This window comes from Sprattus sprattus (assembly GCF_963457725.1).
Source record: "Sprattus sprattus genome assembly, chromosome: 12".
Lineage (NCBI taxonomy): Eukaryota > Metazoa > Chordata > Actinopteri > Clupeiformes > Clupeidae > Sprattus > Sprattus sprattus.
Genome location: NC_137910.1, coordinates 30,993,114 through 31,015,048, shown reverse-complemented (window position 1 = coordinate 31,015,048; position 21,935 = coordinate 30,993,114). Strand labels below are relative to the sequence as shown.

General features: G+C 39.7%; 1 protein-coding gene across 1 annotated transcript in view; it reads right to left on the bottom strand.

Annotated features, from left to right (window-relative positions):
* The window catches only part of stk32c (serine/threonine kinase 32C), a 215,596-nt gene extending 195,674 nt beyond the window's left edge, over positions 1–19,922 (bottom strand). The window contains exon 1 of the mRNA XM_080848338.1: positions 19,644–19,922. Within this exon, the coding sequence (XP_080704464.1) occupies positions 19,644–19,725 (82 nt within the window). The 5' untranslated portion in view covers positions 19,726–19,922. The remainder of the gene's footprint in view (positions 1–19,643) is intronic.
* Between the last annotated feature and the right edge of the window lie 2,013 nt (positions 19,923–21,935).

Here is a 21,935-nt window from a genome sequence, read left to right as displayed (position 1 = left end):
AACAGAGTTGATTTAAGTAACACAATACAACAATTATACTTCAGGATTAGGGTTAGGATAAGCAGTTTAACCTTAAAATTGGGGCGCTACAATGACTTTTAATATGGAGAATCGCCTCCGTGCCATTGCCATACCAGGGTCCATAGGCATATAACTTCGTTCTGTAGTTTTGCCTGTGGCAGCCCGACTTGTTTACTGTCTGCCGAACTAGTAAGTAGCTTATTTGCCATCTTGCTTTGTCTTTTGTTGCACTTGCTTGATGTTTGACTGTGTAAGGACAGTCGTTGAGTAACTAGTTTGTCATAATGTCAAAGTCAGCACATTTCAAGAGATTTTGTTAGTTTTAGCTGCTAATGGTTTCATATCTGAGGTATTCCGTCAGGAAGTGTACCTCTGTCTCCACGGCCCCCACAACCTCTCCGGTCAGCCAGGTATGCCTGTGTCTGCCTCTTTCGATGGGGAGGCGGTGCTTGTACATTGTCATGGTTTTCCTGAGTTTTGTGTCTTTAACTGTCTTTTACTGTATTCAGGTAATAAAAACACCTTGTGCATGTGTGTATTTATTACACCTATCTGTTCTGTTTAATGTTATTTTCACATGAAAACCCATGGTTATAATTATAATTATTCATAAGTATGCAGTGTCATAAATACATCTCTGTACAGGGTGGGGATTTCAACATGCATCATTTCTTGATGTATATTTGTATAGGGAAATATTGTACCTACTTTAGATCATTATTGTCAGTGAAGCACAGTTGCAAGCCAGTTTAAAGACATATTATGACGTCATGATGGCCCAATGTAAGTCAATGGGAGAAATTGTATTCGTTTTTCTTTAATATTTTAAAAAGTATAACGTTTAAAAATATGAGAAATACATAATCCTAGTGTCCTTTACAAGACCTACACAACACATTTTGAATGAAGTTTCTACGTTAAGAGGTTTGAGCTGAATTAAGCACAAGTCTGTACAAAGAATAATAAGTAGCCTATAAGAAACGAAGGAATAACAATACGGGGCATTTCATGCACTGTAAGTATTCATATGTATACAGTGTCATAGCTACATCTCTGACGTTTATAACAAACCAACCCGTTTAAAAATCGGTTGAAAATTGAGCAAGCTACACAGCAAAATTCTTAGAGTTAAATTTCCAGTGTTAGGCAAAAGTGTTGAAGTGCAGAGTTGAAATCACACTGCAACAAGTTGATTCAACTGTTCGAGAGTCAACTGTACGAAAGAGCCGGAGTCATTATCCAGTGTCAAGGACTTAACTCTTAACAGAGTTATGAGACCACGCCTCTCCTGACGTGCGCAGGTGGATTTTCTCCAATTGTGGGAACGCCATCTTTCTCTTGCTTGAAGGGTAACCTCATGGTAAGTCACGCTTTGCTGAGCTGTTCTAAAAATACATATATTCAAGTAATTATTTCCTCTAAAATTGAAAACTTTATGTCTACAGTTACTACTTAGCATATTAACAGTGATAGTATACTTCAGTAAAAGTTTGATATCCAGATAGCTAGGTATAATATTTTAGCTATCTTCTCTAACGGCAGGCTAGTCTTGGTTAACAGAATGTGAGTTAATTGGCGGCAAAGTTCGGAAAAGTTGATGATTTTGTTAAAATTTGTCAATTTGTCAATATTTTAGCTTTCTTGTGTATTTCAGTTTTAATGACTCCTACATGAACATACAGCATAGATGGTTACGGTCTAATTTTAATTTGTTTTATTCCATGTCTGTTTGATAGTCCTAGTTAGCGAAACCATTATAGCCATCTTCTCTTACGGCAAGCTAGTCTAGTTTAACAGAATGTGAGTAAATAAGCAAAGTTGGGAATAGTCGATGATTTTGTTAGAAAATGGTGTAGTGTTTCAATAGTTTAGCACTCTTGTGTATTTCCGTTTTAATGACTCATACATGAACATATACAGCATGGATGGTTAGTCTCATTTTCAAGTTTTTATTCGAGGTCGGTTTGCTAGTCCTAGTTAGCTAACGTTAGTTGTTCGGCTAGCGCATTTCTTGTAGGTATGGGCAAGGCAAAGGAATACTTAAAACATAGGTCTAAAAAGTATGTGCTTGCATTAACATGCCAAACAAATGTCAACCAGGTTATGTGCTGTTGGTAGAAGAGCTAGTTAGCCCAACCGTCAATAGGGGGTTGTGTTCGTCATTACAGGCTGGTAGCCAACATAAGCAGACTAGCATACTGACTGACTTCGCAAGCAAGTAGTCACGATGTTCGTTCGTTAGTAAAAGGGTGAGAATGCGAGAGAAAGGGTGTAAAGCAAACCAGCTAATCGTGTAATTTGCGAGCAAGGAAATTGCACTGCCTAGGTCACGAAGGTTTTTAAAAGGAGCCCAAAGCAACATTAGGGCATCAAAATGGAAATATCTGGATAAGACCATCTTTATGATACTGACATTTACTTCACCATATTAGCACATTTGCATCATTATTTGATACTTTGGGCGTTAAAAAGAGCTCTAAAACTAACCGCAAGCGCGTATTGGTGCCACAAAAAAAAAAAAAAATCGGCACAGGCAGGGCCGCTGACCGGTTTGGCTGGGCCCCGGACAAAATTCTCTCAATGGGCCACCCCCCCCCCCCCCCCCCCCCCCCCCCCCAAAAAAAAAAAAACACAACCACAGAATTCCCTTGTGCAGCTCCCAAACACATGACGTCGGGATGACAAGCCCATTTATTACGGATAAACCAAAAGGATTATTTACAACTTTAATTGGATAGGCTATGGATATGTACTGAGTGAAGTTATGGCTTTCAGAATCATACCACAATAAAACTCACGCTATTGTATTCACTTAGTGCTCATTAACTGCACATGTCATCGACCATTTTTCACTTGACAAAGGGGAATCATGTCAAGGGTACTTTTATTTATCGCCAGACCCGCGTGTAGGCTACGTCCGCTGAACTTCCAGAGAATGTTTGGGGAACAAGGCGGAGCCCAGGCTCGGAACGATTTTCGGCCCTGGTATTTTGGGCACAATTAAAAACCAAACGGCCTACCTTGACGCTGTCTTGATCGCGGGCTTCTTGCAAGTTGCAATTATTCCACATTAATCCACACGGTTTAACATACCTGGACAGCCCTGCTAGCAAGCAATGTATTATGTTTGCATTGCTAATTCACATTAGAATCCGTTGTAGGGTAAAATAGAGAGAATCCATTGTAGGGTAAAATGAGAGTTGGTTACATGCCAGGCCCGTGATTCCGAGTCGGCATCAGGCTTGCGAAAAAACATGAACATTGTCTCTTGGAGGCTGGTTTGTGGTCAAAGCACTCTCTATCTAACCACTCGTTCAGGTGTTTTCTTGAGTTTGTACAGCCAACTACTGCACACGTTAGCTGTATAATCCCATCATGCACCGCAACATATTTTTGCAAAATATTCGAACATAAACTCGCCAAATATAAGAACATCGTAGTTTAGTTTAAAGAAAGCATTTTAGTTTTATTTTGATTTAGTTTGTTGCAATGATTGTACAGTTTGAAGAAACAGGATTTTACAGTTTGAAGAAATAGAAAATTATACCATATACCAACCGTCACATAGATGTGCATGACAAGGAAGCGCTATACAGCCGCGGAAAAAATTAAGAGACCACTTCAAAATTAGATGGATGGTCACAAGCCATGAAAAGAAGCCGAGCTGCTTGAATTCTTGCGCCAGGAGTAGCATAAAGTCACCAATATATAGTAAAACCAGAGAAACTGATAATTTTGAAGTGGTCTCTTAATTTTTTCCGCGGCTGTATATACTGGATGCACCTTCCTAACAATTTGTCGTTAGGGTCTTTCTTGGGCTCTAGAGTTATCCGTATTGTCAGGTCAGGAAGGCGGTCGTATAATAAATAATGGGGCCGGTATGATTGAAGGATGGCCGGCCCTCGCACGCCGAAATGTGATTATAATCGTGTGCCCGTGAGAGAAAGGGTGGCAAGTACCATCTGATGTAACTTTAGTGTGCATAACTACTACGTCATACTAACTTGCATCAACACTATGAAAAGAAGGCTGTAGTGTCTGATTTTTGCCAATAGATCGACTTGTGCTTTAAGTCACAATAATTGGTTATTATAATAAGTTCCTTGATATTGATAGACAATGCATGATATGTGTGTTCTTTTTACAAAGCAGCATCAGTTCTGTTTTGCAGTAATGCAGATATGAGATCACATTTTATGTGCTTACTTTAAAATATATTTTTTTCATTTCCAGTTTGACCAGAGGGTTTTCTTGGCACTTATCTTTAGTCCTAATCACATTGATAGTCACCTTTTGAGCAGTGTTAAGATTTACAAATGATATCATTGTAATTATTATTATTGATGTTGCTTAGTATCATGCATTTATTTAGTTTTTTTTTTGTCCTCAGAAAATGCTTGTGAAAGTAAAATACGGCCAAAAAACAAAAATATGTCAAGGTTCTGGAGAACGATTTTCACCAGTTCCACCAATCAGGTTAAGCATGCTTTGAAACTGAACAATGAATATTGAATTTGGATTTTGCAACCTCACAACAGCCACTAATGACAACTTTTTTCTGAACAGTCATTGTAAAATTTGCCTTAAATGTTACGAATTGGGGTTGGGTTGTGAACTCAATTGCACGATTCAGACACAAGGGGTGGAATGAAGAATAAACTTTTACTGTCCAGGGTTCGGTACACGGTAATCAGTCAAAAGGCAGGCAAACAATCCAAAGGGGTAAGGCAAAAGAGAAGTCGAAATCCAGTCCAGGGTTGGCAACACAACAAAACTTAATTATAACTGTGAACACGGAGGACCACTGAGAACACTGAGAACATTGAAACCGCTGAAAACACTGAGGACTAACACGCAACATTAATGACGAACCAGCAACGAGAGACAAGAACACAAGGACTATATATACACACACACAACAGATAACAAGGGACAGGTGAAGACAATCAAGGCGGGGCAGACAATGAGACACAGGTGGACTAAACAAGGGAATTAACAAGAACAGATAACGAGGGACAGGTGAGAACAATCAAGGCGGGGGAGACAATGACAGCAACGAGGGCACATGGCAAACACAAACAAACACAGGGAAGCACATGGTGAAAAGCACATGGTGGGAACAAGGAAGCACAAAGACTAGACAACAAAGATCACATGACACACAAGGGAGACAAACTAATAAACAGCACAAGCACAATAACAAGGGAAGGGCGTGAGGAGAAAGACACGAGGAGACAAGGGTAAACAAACACAAAAGAAGGAACACGGGAGAACACAAGGGATACATACAATGAAACAAGACAGTGACAGAGCACAGACCTCACATTAAATGCTGAGGCCGAGATGACTTTTACGGACTCATCTGGAACTGAGGTGGACCAGGACATTTTTTCCGATCTTTTGGATAAAGGTGAAGATTTCTTCAAGGTCCATGTTAATGATGGTAAGTAATTGTTAGAATATGCACATTTGCGTATTTGTTCTACATTGTAATAGCCGTTGGAACATGATCTGCTTATTTAGGTGACTTTAACAAATCTCTTTGTTTTAAAAGAATCTGCAGATGTGTCCTTTTCGGATACATCGGTCCTGTCAGAAACATCGTTCCTCTCAACATCAGATGCCTCCACTGTCCAGTTGGATGAGAATCCAAGAAAAAAAATTCGAACTGATTACCAGTCTGAAAGAGAGATGGCCAAAAAAGTAAGTTGTTTTAGCCAATGTTGACTTGATAAGTGTTCATTGTTGAAATGGTTATGCTTTTAGTCGTAGTTATATGTGGTATTGTATTGTATGCATAGATGGTCAATGAAGTTCTGCATAGAAAGCCTGGGGGTGAGAAGATAATACAAGAGTACAATAAAAAAATGTCATTGATGGATCAAACAAGGAGGCAATTGGTGAACACCTTAGTTGCTGACATGGTGGAGGTGCATGGGTATGTTTCAAGAGATTTTGACAGTTAAATTACACTTAGATCCCCCAATACACATCCTTTAATATTTGCTACAATTATTTCAGACGCATCCCTTCTCAGGCTGTACGAATTAAGTATGCTCAAGGCATTGTGGCCGTATTCCCATATCTGGAGGACCCAATGTCTAAGCATGGATATGTAAGTTTGGTATTTTGAACTAAATTGCAATTTTTTGCCTGCGTGCCAGTTTTGAAAGTGCTGATATTGCTTTCCCCTATAGGAGCACTTTTATGATCCCGCTTCAGGCTCTGGATATTTAGCATGGCGTCTAAAAACTGTCCAACGGAGCCTATCTGATAGGTCAAGGTCTCGGGTAGCCACGACAGAACACACTGGTGGTCCAAAGGGTGCAAGGGAGTGCACAGCCTCTACCTCACAATTTACCGAACAAGAGTGCGAAGAAGTAATATCCATAATGAAGCATTCTTCTGATGAAGCCCTTGTATTGGAGAAAATAAAGGCTACTTTTGAACACCGACAGAAGCTGGTCCATGATCCCGAAAAGTCAGTAGCTGTTCTTGATATCTATAAGATTTCTTGACATACCTGGCCTGGTGAGTTTACATTTTTGTGAAATAGGTCAAATAATATCTAATGACGGTTCATGTAAAGACATGCCCTGCCATGCCAAATTTGTGGTCATGCTGTAAATGTTTCTGCCTTCACGTTTGATTACATAAGTGTAAGTTTGTACATTACATACGTGCTCGGTTTCTGTTTGAAGTGTGCAAATTCATGGGAAGAGTGGTTGACCCATAGTATTGGTTTGATACTAGATTGAGCAGGATTTCTTGATGCTTTTTGGAGAGGAGACATCTGGGAAGTTCTTGTCCAAATGGCCCACGTGGCCCACAAGCATCACTGAAGAGGCCAAAGTCCTAGTGCCAACCCACCATGTCGAGGAGCTCCTTAGTTCTGCCCAAGGCAACGACGGTGGTAAATTGAGTTCATTCAATAAAATTAAAAGAATTGGGTTTAGAGATGTAATTGAATGTCTTTGCATTTAATTAGAAATAAGAGTGTAAAGTTTGACTTGCATTCATGTACATACATGTTGCTAGTGTCATTAACACACAGTGAATTGAGTGTATGTTGGTAGGCCTACAGGGCATTAATATTTAGTTTTCTGGTTAATGTGCCTTTTCAGTTAGAAGAACTCACCGGTGAGTAGGACAGGTATCTGTTTAGAGTATTGTCATGAACAGGGTGGGAAGTGTTTTTGAGTGTGAACTATTTGTTCTAAACTCTCATTAAATAATACATTAAATGTAACTTACCAACTTGGTAACTTGGCCAAATGAGTCATGAAGAAATATGGAGGTTGGACTTGGAAAGTATCATTTTCATCAATCAATAATCATTATTTTTTATTCATCGAAGGTGGCGACTGCTCTAGATCCACAGTTTAAGGACCTCAAGTGCTTTCTCAAGCAGTTTGTGATGCCTTTTGGAAATAGGAGATGAGCCACTGGTCTAATGCGCACCCTCGCTTGAGAAACCCATTCTCAAAGACTTACTTTTACTCATTATTTAGGTAGCACACACATATTATGAATGCCTTCGGCAGAATTCAAATGAGCCATTTTAATCTGGATTAATTCCAAGATTACAGTGAGATTAATATACTTGTCTTCTTGCTGAGTTATGCACCGCGGCCTCCCACTTCTCTTTCTACTCTGGTTAGAGCCCGTTTCTGCTGTTCTCTGAAAAGAGCAGTACACACCGTTTTAGGAAAAGTTCAGTTTCTACGCAATTTCTCACATGGAATAGTCTTAATTTTTAAGAACAAGAATAGACTGGCGAGTTTCACATGAAAGTTATCTTTTTATCGATGCGAAAAGAACGAGCATTTCTAAGGCTAGCTCGCAAAGCTGAGGGTATTCCGTTATCATTGCTACACAGAATGACGAAAGAGGGGAGATGGTAAACAGATGATTAAGTCTACTGTCACTCTTCAGCTCAATAAGCTGATCTTGCATGTCTATTGACAGCTCGTCTGCTGAGCAGAGAAATGGATCGCGAACCCAGGCGAATTAACGGTATTCCTCTTTGAAATAGGACCCAAACTGATTTCTGATATTCGGCGTGATACAGTGTCTGAGTTTAGCAACTGCACTCTCTACGAACATTATTCTAAATGTCTTCTGGGACCAGCTAAATCAGTGTTTCGACAATTGTATGGGGTTTGCCAAGCTTAGCAATTATATGAGCAACTACATACGGTGCCTCCAAAACTGCTTGGAGACAGTGCAATGTCTGGAGATTGTGGCTTGTTGTTGCTGGAGGTCATCACGGCTTCTCTTTCAAATCAGGGTGTTTGGTGTCGAGGTGCCTTTTTAATTTGCATAGCTTCATGCTGTCATTTGCAATCACCTCGGCAAACAAAACATACTGAGGACATTGCTCAATGCCAGTGACCGTAAAACCAAACTTCAAAAAGCTCTCATCATATTTGCGGAGCTTTGGCTTCTTAGCAACAGGCGCATCGGTCGACAGACTTTTACGAAACAGAAACGTATCCATTGTTGTGATTGATTGCTGATACACTGTGTGTGGAGTTAATAATGTTCTTGTGGGTGTTTGTATGTGTGGCCGTGAACGTCTTGCACACAAATAATGGCTAAGGCTGTGCTAGGCAATGGTTCCCATCAAAACAAATTGTACACAATGTAGACATGGACAGCACAAAATTGTTTTCTAGTGCTGGTGTTTTTATTTGTTGCAACACGGTGGGTGTTTAAAAGATAAGGTGTTAAGGAGAAAAGGGAAAAGTTAATTAGCTAGAAGGCTAGCTCTCGGGGCTATGAGCTTTTCAAATGATAAGACTCCGTTTTGATTGGTGGATCAGGAACAAAACAGTATTTGATTTGTTTGTGTCAGTCCAGCCCCTTGCATTTCGCCAATGAGGGAGCTTTCACTTAACCAGTGACAGGTTGCCAGTCATTTTTTTCTCCGTCTGACATCGCGCCCCAAGGAGAACCACTGGACTAGGCTAACGTTCAGTTGCCATTACCTAGCTTCAGGTTAAAGCAGATAGAAGTTACCCATACCCTGCTGTGTATAATGATGACATTAGAATAGGTAATGAAATTTAACAATACTCATTTAGCCCCTTTCTCAGTAAGGTATTGATATTGTAGTTCTTGTCAAGGCTATAACATATGGGCTAGCTAATACTGGATTTACCTCAATATTTGCTACAATCAAAGCCTAACTGACTAACTTTAGTGAAAGTGTTCATTGCTCTGCCAAATTGAATTTTCGCTTGTTCGAAATGTCATTTTTGTAAAGATGATTTTAACTTTTGTCGCAGTATCCCCATTATCGGTTTCCTTCAAATAGTTATTCTGATTTAAATACCAAAAAGTATTGACAATGACAAAGCACAGTTATTTTATTTTCTTTTTCTTAAAATGTTCTCCTGGGGAGCATAGCACAGAAAGATTACACTTTCACTCTGAACCACAACATTGCCAGCACCTGGTGCCCCCCTTGGAGATTTGTTCTACTTGCACCAGTTTTGCTGTTGTTGAGCAATAAATCATTGAAAGGATTTCCCTCATCTTTCAATGCTTGAAAAGGAGTTTAAATGCTAAATCTGTATTTGTTTTATTACTCACACCAAACATAAATCGTCATTGAAGGCCTAACCATAAAAACTAATCGTTTTAATAATACCAGTAAATGGAATGAATTTACATTCTATAATTTTAAAATGCACATATGCACTAATGTTACAGCTTGAAAATCATCAGATTAATTTGCATTATCTAGCCATGGAGTACCTTGAGTTGCTCTGATATGATGCTTAAACCATGCTAGCTAGAACAACACTAGCACCACAATTCTCAGTGTATTATCAACCAAGACCTCCTACTTGACTCACTCATCAAACAGATCTCAACCACATCATATTTTCATCACGCAACATTGCCAAAATCAGAAAAGTCCTATTCCTTCAAAATGCAGAAAAACGAATCCATGCTTTTTTTGCGTCACGAGTAGACTACCGCAATGCTCTTCTGTCCAGATGAAGCAACATCGCAATGAAGTATGTATATAATACAATATATTGTACACAACACTGCCACTAACACACTTACTAGAACTACAAAATGTGAACATATCTCACCTGTACTATCCTCCTTGCACTGGTTCCCCGTCAAAAGTAGAATCGATTTCAAAGAAATCCTGACATATGAAGCCCTTAACAGCTTAGGTCCCGAATTACTTCAAGGAATTAAATGTCCCCTACAGCTGACCAAGACCACTTCTTTCCCAGAGTGTAGGTCTCCTTGTAATACCAAGAATATCAAAAAGCACAATAGGAGGCAGAGCCTTCTGCTACTCAGCCCTTCTTCAGTGGAATAATGTTCCTGCTTCTGCTTTCCATCTTAAAATCTAGACTAAAGACATTCCTCTTTATAAAGCCAATGGTTTTCCGCGAAAACGGACGGAATTCGTGGAAACGACCATTTGAAACGGAATGGACCATTTGAAACGAAATTGCAACATTTCAAACGGATACATAATTTTGTGCATCAAAATCGCCCAAAACCCCCTGTATTTTGCCCTGTAAGACTGAATTTCTTTCAAATAAACACAACAACGATGAACTCTGCTCCGGCCACGCCCCCCTTTTCAGCTGTTGACACACACCACACATTTAGTCACATTCATTTGCTCATCTTTCCAATCGCATTTAAAACTAAACATTTTTAGTCTTCTGTTCTGTTGATGGCTGGCAAACAACAATCTAAGAGGGGCACATATTATTGACTCATTTTAAGCCATCAATCTACCTCAGGGTGAACAAAATGAGCTGAAACGGAAAAAAACGGAATTCGCCAAAAGTGAAACGGAAAATGCATTTTTTTGGAAACGGAAAACTATTGGCCCTATCTTTAGTACATCCCATAGTTATGAATAATGCATCAAAAACCCAACACCTGTCGCAACATGCTTCAAACTTCTTGTCAGCAATGTTGCTGCGTTTAGCAGGAGTGGGCTACAGACAGCACATGTTGTACTGTGAATGATTGCACTTGCTGCGCATGTTGTGGCTGTCGATAGTTGAGACAACATTGTCCACGTGATCCACTTGCAGAAACCCTCGGCCTAAACCTTCCCATCCCCACCACATGGTCATGCGCCCCATAGTCTGTGCTAGCCTTCACCTAGAATGTAAATAATTGCCACCATCGACATAGTTTTCTGTTTCATTGCTATACTTACTTAGCCTGGATACCAGCCTGAACTCCGCCCACAAAATTTTTGGTCTGGGAGATTCAGTCTGGAATCGAGCTAATTGGGAGAGATTTAACGTTTCAAAAAGGTTGAGAAAGCAATCTAAACCAATCAAATTGTAAGGGCGGGCTTTATACGTTGATGGACAGATATAGATAGAATATACCGGAATATACATCGAACAAAGATGGCGCCGTCTCGGGAGCTTAGTGGGACATATTTTATATGATTTAAGCTATCTACACGACTTTTTTATGTCTACATTGACTCGGTTAGTTGTGTATACGCAAAACGAGTGTTGCCGAGGATTTTAGGTCCTAACTAAAGCACTCTAGACCATTATTGATCGGTTATGCTAACGCGTTGGCCAAAAAAATCATTGAAACTAATGGTAGCTTCTAGCCTTGAGTGCTAATTAAGTAACGTGAGCAGGCATATCTCAGCAGATATTGACAGCGCATTCATTTTGAAAGAGGAACAGAGAAACGCGATCAAGGCATTTGTCGATTGAAAAGATGTTTTTGCCGTCCTTCCTACGGGATCAGGTAAAAGTTTAATCTGTCAGATGGTAATACTACGTTGCTCTGATTGGTTCTAGGTATCCAATTCAGCGAAGAGGAATTTTCTTTCCTGGTTCGTTGAAACACGCCCCATAATCACAGCCCAAGAGTTCGGTCTCAGACTCATATTCTGACTAGAATTATGAGTATGACATCGTCAGGCTAATACTTACTAGCACACTGTAAACCAACTAAGCTGTTCTACAATACGAATGGAATGGATGGAAATGAGCCCTAGTGACTAGTGACTGTTTACGTCAGAGATAGTGACACACACTCTGAATGTTATCTCTGCCTTTTTCCCATCCAGAGTAGTGATACACACAGTGAAGCACACTAACCCTGAGCAGTGAGCTGCTTTTAAGCGCCCGGGGAGCAGTGATTGGGGTAAGGTGCCTTGCATTGCTCTACCACTTCCCCCGCCCACATTTTTCCTACTGGTCGGGGATCGAACCGGCCACCCTGCGGTTACCAGCCCAAAACCCTAACCAGTAGGCCACGGCTGAATACTTGAATGCCTTCTTCCCACCTTATCGTGCGGCTCTGCAGGGAAGACTCGACCTGGACCCGAGATATGCGCTGAGTCGCTGACGCACCATAGAAGGCTTCGTGTCGGCACACCGTCGCCAAGACTACCATCACCGGTGTATGACTCTGAGGCTGCAAAGAGACATTTCCGCCACTATTAAAGCCGTTGCAAAAATATTTTGTCCCAGTGCTGTGTTGCTGTTATTGCTGCTGCTGTTTTTTCTTTTCTCTGTTTTTCTGTGTAAATAAAGCTTTGGTTTTCAATTCCTGACTAAAGCTCGATTTGTCTAAAGCAACTGCCTTTCTATTAGGCCTACTATGATTATGATTATTTAAATGGTTAATAAGTAATTCATTAATTTCATAGATAACCATTATTAGTAGCCTATATCATTATAATATTATTAAACATAAATTATTAATTTCGTTTTTATCAGGCAATAGCCGTTAATGGGAGGGGCTACGATTTTTTTTAGTTGAAAGTTGACCAATAGGGAAGAATCTCTTTCCCCAATCACAAGACGGTTACATTTTAAATCATGGTCATTCTCAACCAATGGCTGCATTGTGTGTGAGGCTACAGTCAATATGCTAATAAGAGCCTTTCACACCTCTGTCAGCGGGAGGTGAGAATTAACACATCGTCCCCCTCTCCCCTCTTGGTGTGTATTCGGGAAATTCCGTGAATTTGCAGAAGACGAAAATTTCGGGGGAATGTCCGATATCAACCAGGAATGCATATCATTCGCGGCAGTATCACAGCGTTTACAGGCCCGATAATCTTGCTTTTCGTGCAGTGAATACAGGTTTTTTTGGGCGATTTTGATGCACAAAATGATGTTTCCGTTTGAAAAGTTGCAATTCCGTTTTCAATGGTCCATTCCGCGAATTCCTTCCGTTTTCCCGGAAAACTATTGGCCCTATATGGGGCCTGTGCTTTGAAGCTAGACATCAGTAAAACAATAGTATTGCAGTATTGATTACTTGCATGCAGAGTGTATTTCCTCATTTCTCTTAACCAAATAGGCTCTGAATATTAACACCATCTGGCTTTTGCGTGGAAAGTTTCTAATTCCAATGTTGACTTAATCTCTTCTGCATACACAGTCAAAGGTGATCCTCAAAGTGTAACTAGAATGCGTTTCGTGAACAAACTGCGAGATTGTGCTTGCTCTGTGGCGGCCATGACCTTTGACATTGCAGACATAACATCACACAAAGGATCAGACATGGGAAGAAAAGTATTAACAGTCTGAGGTGTAACTAGAAATAACCTTTATTGTTATAACATCAAGTATATAGCCATAACATCACACAAAGGATCAGACATGGGAAGAAAAGTATTAACAGTCTGAGGTGTAACTAGAAACAACCTTTATTGTTTAATCTAGGGGCAGATGTCAGTGATAATTGCTTAGATTTTCTTAATGATAATTTACAACACTTAGTAAACAAAACAAAAAAAAGGTGTGGCATCCAACATGGGCCTGTACTCTTGTAAATCACATAATGTGTAGTCCTACAATAACAGGGAGCATGAATCTATCTATATTAGTGCTGTCAGTTTAACGCGTTATTAACGGCGTTAACGCGAACCCATTTTAACGCCGTTAATTTTTTTATCGCGCGATTAACGCGATGTAAAAAAAAAAAAAAAAATCTTTTTTTTTTTTTTTTTTTTTTAGATTAACGTTATTTTGCCCTCCCAAACTTTGTAGTAGGCTAACGTCACGTTTCAGTGAATGATGAGCGCGATACAGCGAAATGGATGATAAAAAGCTTCTGAATAGAAAGTTTACCTTTAAAAGTTGTGTTGTGCAAAAGAAGCGAGCTTCACTGTTGTCTGGAAATGTCAACAGGCAGCTGGCAGCAAAAAATATTAAGCCATGGTTTAACTGCACTATAGGCTGAGTCCATGTTTATCTTAAATGTGCACTTTATAATTTTATTTTGTACCGCCCTGTTTGGCAATGTTGTTTTTCAATAAAATAAAACATTGCTTAAAGCAAGCCAATCCACTTTTCCATGTTGATAACAGCATTAAAATAAAATAAAAATGATGGAAAAAAAATAATTGAAGGGGCATTTAGAATAGATAAAATTTGTGATCGCGATTAATTTTGATTAATTTAATCGCGATTAATTTTGAGTTATCTATGACAAAAATGCGATTAATCGCGATTAAATATTTTAATCGTTTGACAGCACTAATCTATATACTTATAGATGTATTCATATCTATTCATCCATCCACGCATCCAATATAATGTGCCTGTGGGATCACGTGGCATTAGCTACAAAATGTCAGGTCCCTCCCTCACCCCTCATTAGTTTACTCGCAGTGATTCAGGCAGACGAATGGAGGATATCACGTAACCTGTTGATAATCTAGCCAAGGCCTGTATGATTGACTGTCAGGTTGTTGACCAAAAATGTAAAGTTTATCTTTCTGTACCCATCGGTTGACCAATAAAAGTTTAAACAAATCCGAGTTATCGTCAGACCGTCGCATTTTTTTCTGAGCTAGTCGCCCCAACTGGATAACCCAGTGCTACAACTGACGAAGTTGGCTATACACCTGGACAAATGCCCCTACACTCATTCCAATATCGTATATGGATAACAGAGGATGTGATTACAGTATAAAGACAGTTCACAAGTTCTCTTTGAGTCATCAATTGCGAGCAGGTACGATACACCGCTAGCTAGCCCACCCCATCGTACTGCTTGAAACTTATAAGCTGTGCTCGAAAGTGAGCACAAATAGCAAAACCTATCAACTTTTGTTGGTGACAGCCACTGATGAGAACAGCGATGTATTTGTTCAGTGTGTATTTATTGAAAATGATAAGTTTACCAGGCACTTACATCTATGTCATCCGACATGGGAAATCCATGTCCTAACTCATGTGAGTTATCGTTGGTACACATCATTATAGTTTCTTCAAGGCTGAAAATTGGCGATCTTTTTGGTGCTGACATATTGACGAAATTACTTATTATGTGATGAAGTCTTGAGCTGAGGTAATGATATCAGAGGCTACAAAGTTACATTCTTTGAGCGGGAAAGTGAGTCATATGTAACAAATAATATAGCTCGTGTTTCAAAGAATTAGCTGGAACAAATTACTTTTATTGGGTAGGTAGATATAAGATAGCCAGTGACTTCAGGCTCCCTCCGGCTCCCTCCGTGGTGGACACCATAACAGTAAAGAGTTTGGAACATCATCTGTTGACTCGGAGCATTCTTTACTTAGCGGGGGGAGGGGGCGGGGACCGGCCCGGACTAGAAGGAGCGCGCTGTCTGTGAAGCGGACCTGTGAGAGGACTGCCGTGTTTCGTTTGCCGGGCAGCTGATGACATTCTTGCTGCCGGCACGGCACCAACTGCTGCAGCGCTTTGTGTTTTTGCCACTTCCCCAACAGCGCGCAGACTTACTGTAACCTTGCCTATGTGAAGCAGAGAGTCTTTGGCTCAGTTGGATAGAGTGGGTGACGTCACAATGGCTCAACATTCCACCATGTTAGTCTATGAGAGAAAAAGGTGATGAAAAAGACGAATTAAAAAAAGAGTGGCAAGTAGTACCGCCACGAAAAGATATAGCAGGTTGCACCGGATCGGGCCGGACGTTTCGGTGTTTGAACGGCGTCTGTACCTCGAACGGGCGAGGCCTGATTCGATGCAAGAAAAACGGGGAGAATAAATAAATAAACTAGAATGCGTTTCGTGAACGAACTGCGAGAGAGTGTGCTTGCTCTGTTGCGGCCATGACCGAGAGAACAAGTGCCTATGAATTAACATGTATTTACATCTACTCAATGAGTGTAGTGGGGCCTTCTTCCAATATATTTTAGCAAGCAACCAAGCTCAACCATTATATTTTGGCTCCACTGACGTTTAGACATATGAGGGTGTCTTTGTTCTGTTTTTGTTTGTTTGTTTGCTTGTTTATTGTGAAAGGGTCTAGTGTGTTACATTTAGCTTGGAGAAGTCTTAAAATAGGCTCCAAGTGACATTATCTCTTGTAATTATGTGTAATTATTCCTCCAAAGGTCGTGTTAGTCAATGAGTGCACCTGAATTGTGTGGTATTTGTTGGGGAAGACTTGGGCTTGTTTTGATTTTGTATTGTTGCGGATGCAATAAATCTTGCTTCTTGCTTCTGTGCTTCAAATGTAAATATATGTATTGTCTCTCTGTATTATGAAACTTGCATATTTACTAAGCACAAACATTTCAGGTGTCATGGTCATAATAGTTCCAGAGTTTCGTTATACTGACTTACTGAGCTAAGTGAATTTTTGAAATTGTTATCTTGGTAAAAGGAAACATATCTGCAACAATATTGGAATGAATGCGGTTACATAGCCAGCTTTACTTAAAGTTTATTGTAAGATATAGCTTGTTAGACTTAATGCAGTTAGAGTTAGACTGTAGGTCTAGTATCTAACGTAAGCAACACTTTTACTGTATAGCTAGAGAGCACTTTTATCACATTGGTTTATAGTCTGTCAAATTAGTTCTAGTTATTGGTGTTCGTTGGCATACAAAGTTAGTCTTCTCTTATAAGCCTAGTTAGTACATCTGATGAGAGCTAGCAACCATGAATTGCAGATTAAGGGGTCCCCTATCTCAGTGTTCATTTTGGCAGCTATTTTTAGATTCAGTCTTAAGACAAAAATGCATATTAGTTTTAGTAGTCACATTTAGTCATAGTTATCCTTCTTAGTTTCAGTCTAGTTTTCGAAAACTCATTACAATTTAGTCTAGTTTTAGGCACATTTAAAATCCCATATCATAGCCACATTAAACTCCTTCCCTTCCCTTCTCAGGCCCAGGGACCTCCTGTGTTGTGTCTACTGCATAGTAGTCTAGCTTGCAGTACTTAAAGTGTGGATGCAATTAGTCTCCAAGATACAGATCTCATGCCTACAGCTGAATTCCAATTAAATCAATGTAAATAATAATTTAAGGCAATAGCAATAGTCACCGTAAACATTAACAGAAATATTTTGAAATACGGTTTCTTACGGTGTTAAACGAGTCGTACAAGTTGAAAAGGACAAAAATCTCTCTCGAAAACCGTTGGTTTGGGTAAGTTTATACTTAACGTTAATCTATAATAGACATAGTATAGCGATTTCTTAACAAAGCGGCCGATATTCTACACAGTTACGCTACTTGATTAACAGAATTGTCATTCAAATATATGAAAATATCACGTCTAGATTTTGTGATGGCACAATACAACTAGCTTTCAATCTACTACTATGCCTAGCTGTCCTTAGAGTTTCATCAACCACATATCCTCCATATGAAATGCTGTGAAATCTCATTACCAACAGATTTAGCTAGACGGATAGTTTTGACAGTTGAAAGTGGTGTCAATGATATTATCATGAGGTTGTTATTAATAACAATTGCCCAAATACACAAGGCTATTCAAATCAGTCACATATTCATTTATGTTTTGCTTGATTAATGTTGTGCGTAGCCTGTCCTATAGTCCATACTGCAATGAGTTAGTAAAACTTAGCTAGGATATGCTACCTCATAGTTAGTTAACGTTAGCTAGCTAAACGTTTACCGAGGCTAACGTGAGGCTTCAATCGAAAATGATTAGCTAGCTATCCAAGCTAGCTGACACAACCTAAACACTCGACTGCCCCTTTGAAGTCAACTGAACGTTGGCTAATATATTCTAACAACTAGTTATCATTGACAGTTACTAGCTAATTTACCAAACTCCTTTCTTGTCTTAAATTGAGCAGTTGCTGGTGTGAGCTACAGTTTGGGAGCTAGCAAAGCCATTTCTAGCTATACTTCACAATATTGCTGCCTAGTGTAATAAGTTAACGTAAAACATAAATGTTTATAAAGTTTCAGACATAAACAGGATACAACACACCAGTTACCAAATGATATTATGTGTTTATATACCGAAAATGTCAGTAAATCCAGATGATGCTGCTGCTGCTGTTGGTCCCGTCGAAAACCCTGCGAGTCGCGACCCTGTCACTTGTTTCCATGTGAAATCAATGGAATGCTTCACTTTTTGGCGCTGTATTGACAACTGTCTGTCACTCGCACACTGTGCTTGTAAATTATTTTTCAAGTTCGCACGTACCTATTTATGCGAGTGAAATACTCGCACTGTAGAGCCCTGGCTATGGAAGGTGTCTCTTAATATTCCTAGTTATACAGTTAAAAATATATAGAAAAGATAAGAAAGAAAAGCACACTAAAGAAAACTTATGAAGAACAATACTGTGCTTCCCTACGGGCAAGCACACTAATTAAACCAGAGCTTTAAACCTTCAAGCCACAATACTGATTGTAAATTGTATGTAACAGTTTAAAAAAGTGTCACATTTTAATTAGAAAGAGGAATTGTATTTGTTTTGAAATGTATATCATCACAAAAGTAGTGTGGGCTATTATGAAATGTGTACATGTATAAATAAAGATGTGTTTGTTTAGCTAATAGGCTACATTTGCGATGTTCACCGTTTCTCGTGTTAGGCCAAATGAGTACAAAAACGGTGCAAAACAGAATGTCAGGTACTAGCCCATTTCCAAAGGTTCATTTTAGTCCCAGTGCATTTAGGTTCAAAACTGTCTCCAGAGGTAGCTTTCATATTTGATAAGAAAAGGTGAACTGTAATGCTACAAACACTTTGGTAAATGGGTTGGTAAGTGCGTACATTTGAGGTTACTGCCCCAAGAAGAACCTGCTGAACCACTCCAGGTAGCCTAGAAATCTTGTACAATTTTATCTGACAGTGGAGGATCAGCAGGAATGGAAGGCTGCATCAAAAGTGAAATTTCTGTGCTGAAAAAAAGCCTACTCTGACAGTCGAACACTAAGCAAATCTAACTGTTTTTCATCCGACCAGCATGTGGTCAAACAATTAGTTTCGCGAGCAGTTCGGTCGTAATTTCACCAGTATGCATCAATAGCCACTGCTATTCGACATTCGACAACAAAAAAACACAATGGAAATTAAAATTCCAGTTTACTGTGTAGATTGTGAAGCAGATGGGTGATACCAACAATCGTTTCAAATGTCCCGTGAAAGCACACGCGGATTTTAAACTATTGCTGCCAGTGGTGCTGTTCATCTATTCTAGACAATAGCGTACAGTAGCCTAGACGGCTTTTCAAATGTCATTAATGTGATGTTTTCTCTAGCGAAATTGTCTCACTCACCTGCATGTGGTTTTAACGTAAGCTATACATCCACCAATAATGCCGGCACGTGATCAGTGAAATAGAGTAACAACGGTGAAAGCGAAAGATCTTACACTCACCATCTTCCTTCTCATCGAACACTGGCCTTTTGGAAGAGCTACTAGCCCCCATCCTCTTCTTCCACTTTCCCCAATGAAACATTGTGCATAAGACGAGATAGCATTCCTCGCAAAATATGCTACTTGACTGTTAATTAACGCTACACGCTCGGTGCAGGCAGTGTGGCATCCGTCCTCTACTCTGTGCTTTCATTAATTCAGCTTCATCCAGCAAAAAAAATGCGTCGATGGTACAACTGTGTCCAGTATAAAGGACGTGCTTAGCTTGGCGTGTGTTCTTGCTTAGCTCGACTGACTTCTGCAAGAAGTAGGTCTCCGCTTGCCACACGTTGCAACACACTTTGCCGCCGCCCCTCCAAGAATATGTCGGCCAGGTGCCAGTAGCGAAGAATGTTTATTTTTACGATAGCCTAGGTTATTTTAGATCATCCAATACATCATTGTGTCGTAACACGGAGTAATAGGGCCACGACTTTTTGACATTAGGAGAGGTTAAAAAAAAGTCTTTATTTTGAAAAGCCTGTTATGAAAATATACACATACTTTGGTAATAGAAAAAGTCAGAATAGCCTACTATGAGAACAAAGTCATTACATTTCATGAAAAAATATAAAATTGTCAACTGACAACTAACAAAACTAGCCTACCAAATTAAGTTTGGAATTGATCCGCTTTTGGCAGACACGATTTGACCAAGGCATTGTACTACAAACATCAGTCAACAAATAATGAATAGCCTTAAACCATTTCATCCCGAGTCTTTTTCCGGGTTGAACCATCATTTGACATAGTCATTTATTTTTGTAATGAGTCAATTAGAATGCACTTCCAAAAAGGAAAAAACCAAATATTCGTTGAACCTTAATGTCACACTCGCATAATCGCCATGTTCATATCATAGTGAATTAGAGTGGATGAAGGTGCCGTGCAGCAATTTCAACGCGATTACTGTATTATTTTCGGCACACTCCTTCAGGGGTGCCCAATTATTTAAATACACACACTCTCTCTCTCAAGACAATAGGACCACAGGTGGACAGGTCTTACTTGGCAAGGACATAAACCCGTATGGTGGAAAGATAACACATGGCACAAAACAGCATAAACAAATCACAAAATGATAAAAGTTACACATGCTCATAAGACATTACGCATACACTCTTACTGGACACAAAAGGGATGCACGTCAACAACACACCACACACCTGATGCATGCTCACGCCAAAAAAATCTGCTAGCCCACCTCCAGCACTTCACAACATTTTTTGTGTCTTCGTGACATTGATATGGTCATCACAGGTGTCCAGTCGGACAGCCTGATACGGCTTCACTGAGTGGGGGGTGGAGGATTTCATCTCCATGGTGCTCCAGCCCCACCTCTGGAGTGCCTCCCAGGCTCTCATTATCAGGGCACCAAACCCTAATGTTGGATGCCACAACCTCCGTACCTGCACCAACCCAGGGGTTTGTATAGATAATTAATGTATGTGTAAATCACAGAGTTATAAGCAAGATCAGATGTGATGTGATGTGTGGGCCCTGTTTGGCGTACAACTGAAGCTAAGTTGATTAATTTAGCTCGTGTAACGGGGCTCTATATAAAGGTTAGAGGTAAAGGTTTGTGAGATGAATGAGCAGGTGCTTGACCAGTCAGAGTTCACAGTGAACTCTTTTCTTTCCCTTGTAAAGAGCTTGTTTTAGAATACCAGTCCTAGTATCAGGAGTCCTTCTCGTCAGTCTGAGCTGACTAAGAAACAGTTAGAGATAAGTTATATAGAATAGCAGCATCTGAGGTGTAACAGGCATCTCTTGGGTCTACTTTCAGTCTGGGGTAAGGCGCAATTCCATTCTTTAAGTACTCCTTAGTTGGAGGATTTTTTAATCGACAGCTTTCAATACTTTTAGTGACATTGTAGTCTTTTTCTCTCTCTTTCAGTTTTTTTCTATTCTCTTGTGTATTAGTAATTCTCCGATATGTCTCCAATTTAGCAGAATTTAAGGGGGGTGTATGTAACGGGGCTCTATATAAAGGTTAGAGGTAAAGGTTAAATCCTGCGTCATTGGGTTGTGACTTTTATTTTGAATTATCGTTCTGAAGGTTGAAGCATATCCTGTCCTGCAGCAGAGGAAAAGTAACTGCTGCAGGTAGGTTGGGCAAATTGTGTTCGCACCGAAATCATTTAAATAATTCCTTTTATATTTTTCTTACATGTGCCAATTAAATGTATATTTTTGTGTTGTAATTTAGTAATCATACCAATCACCGTTTTATGATAATTAGAATTGTATTTT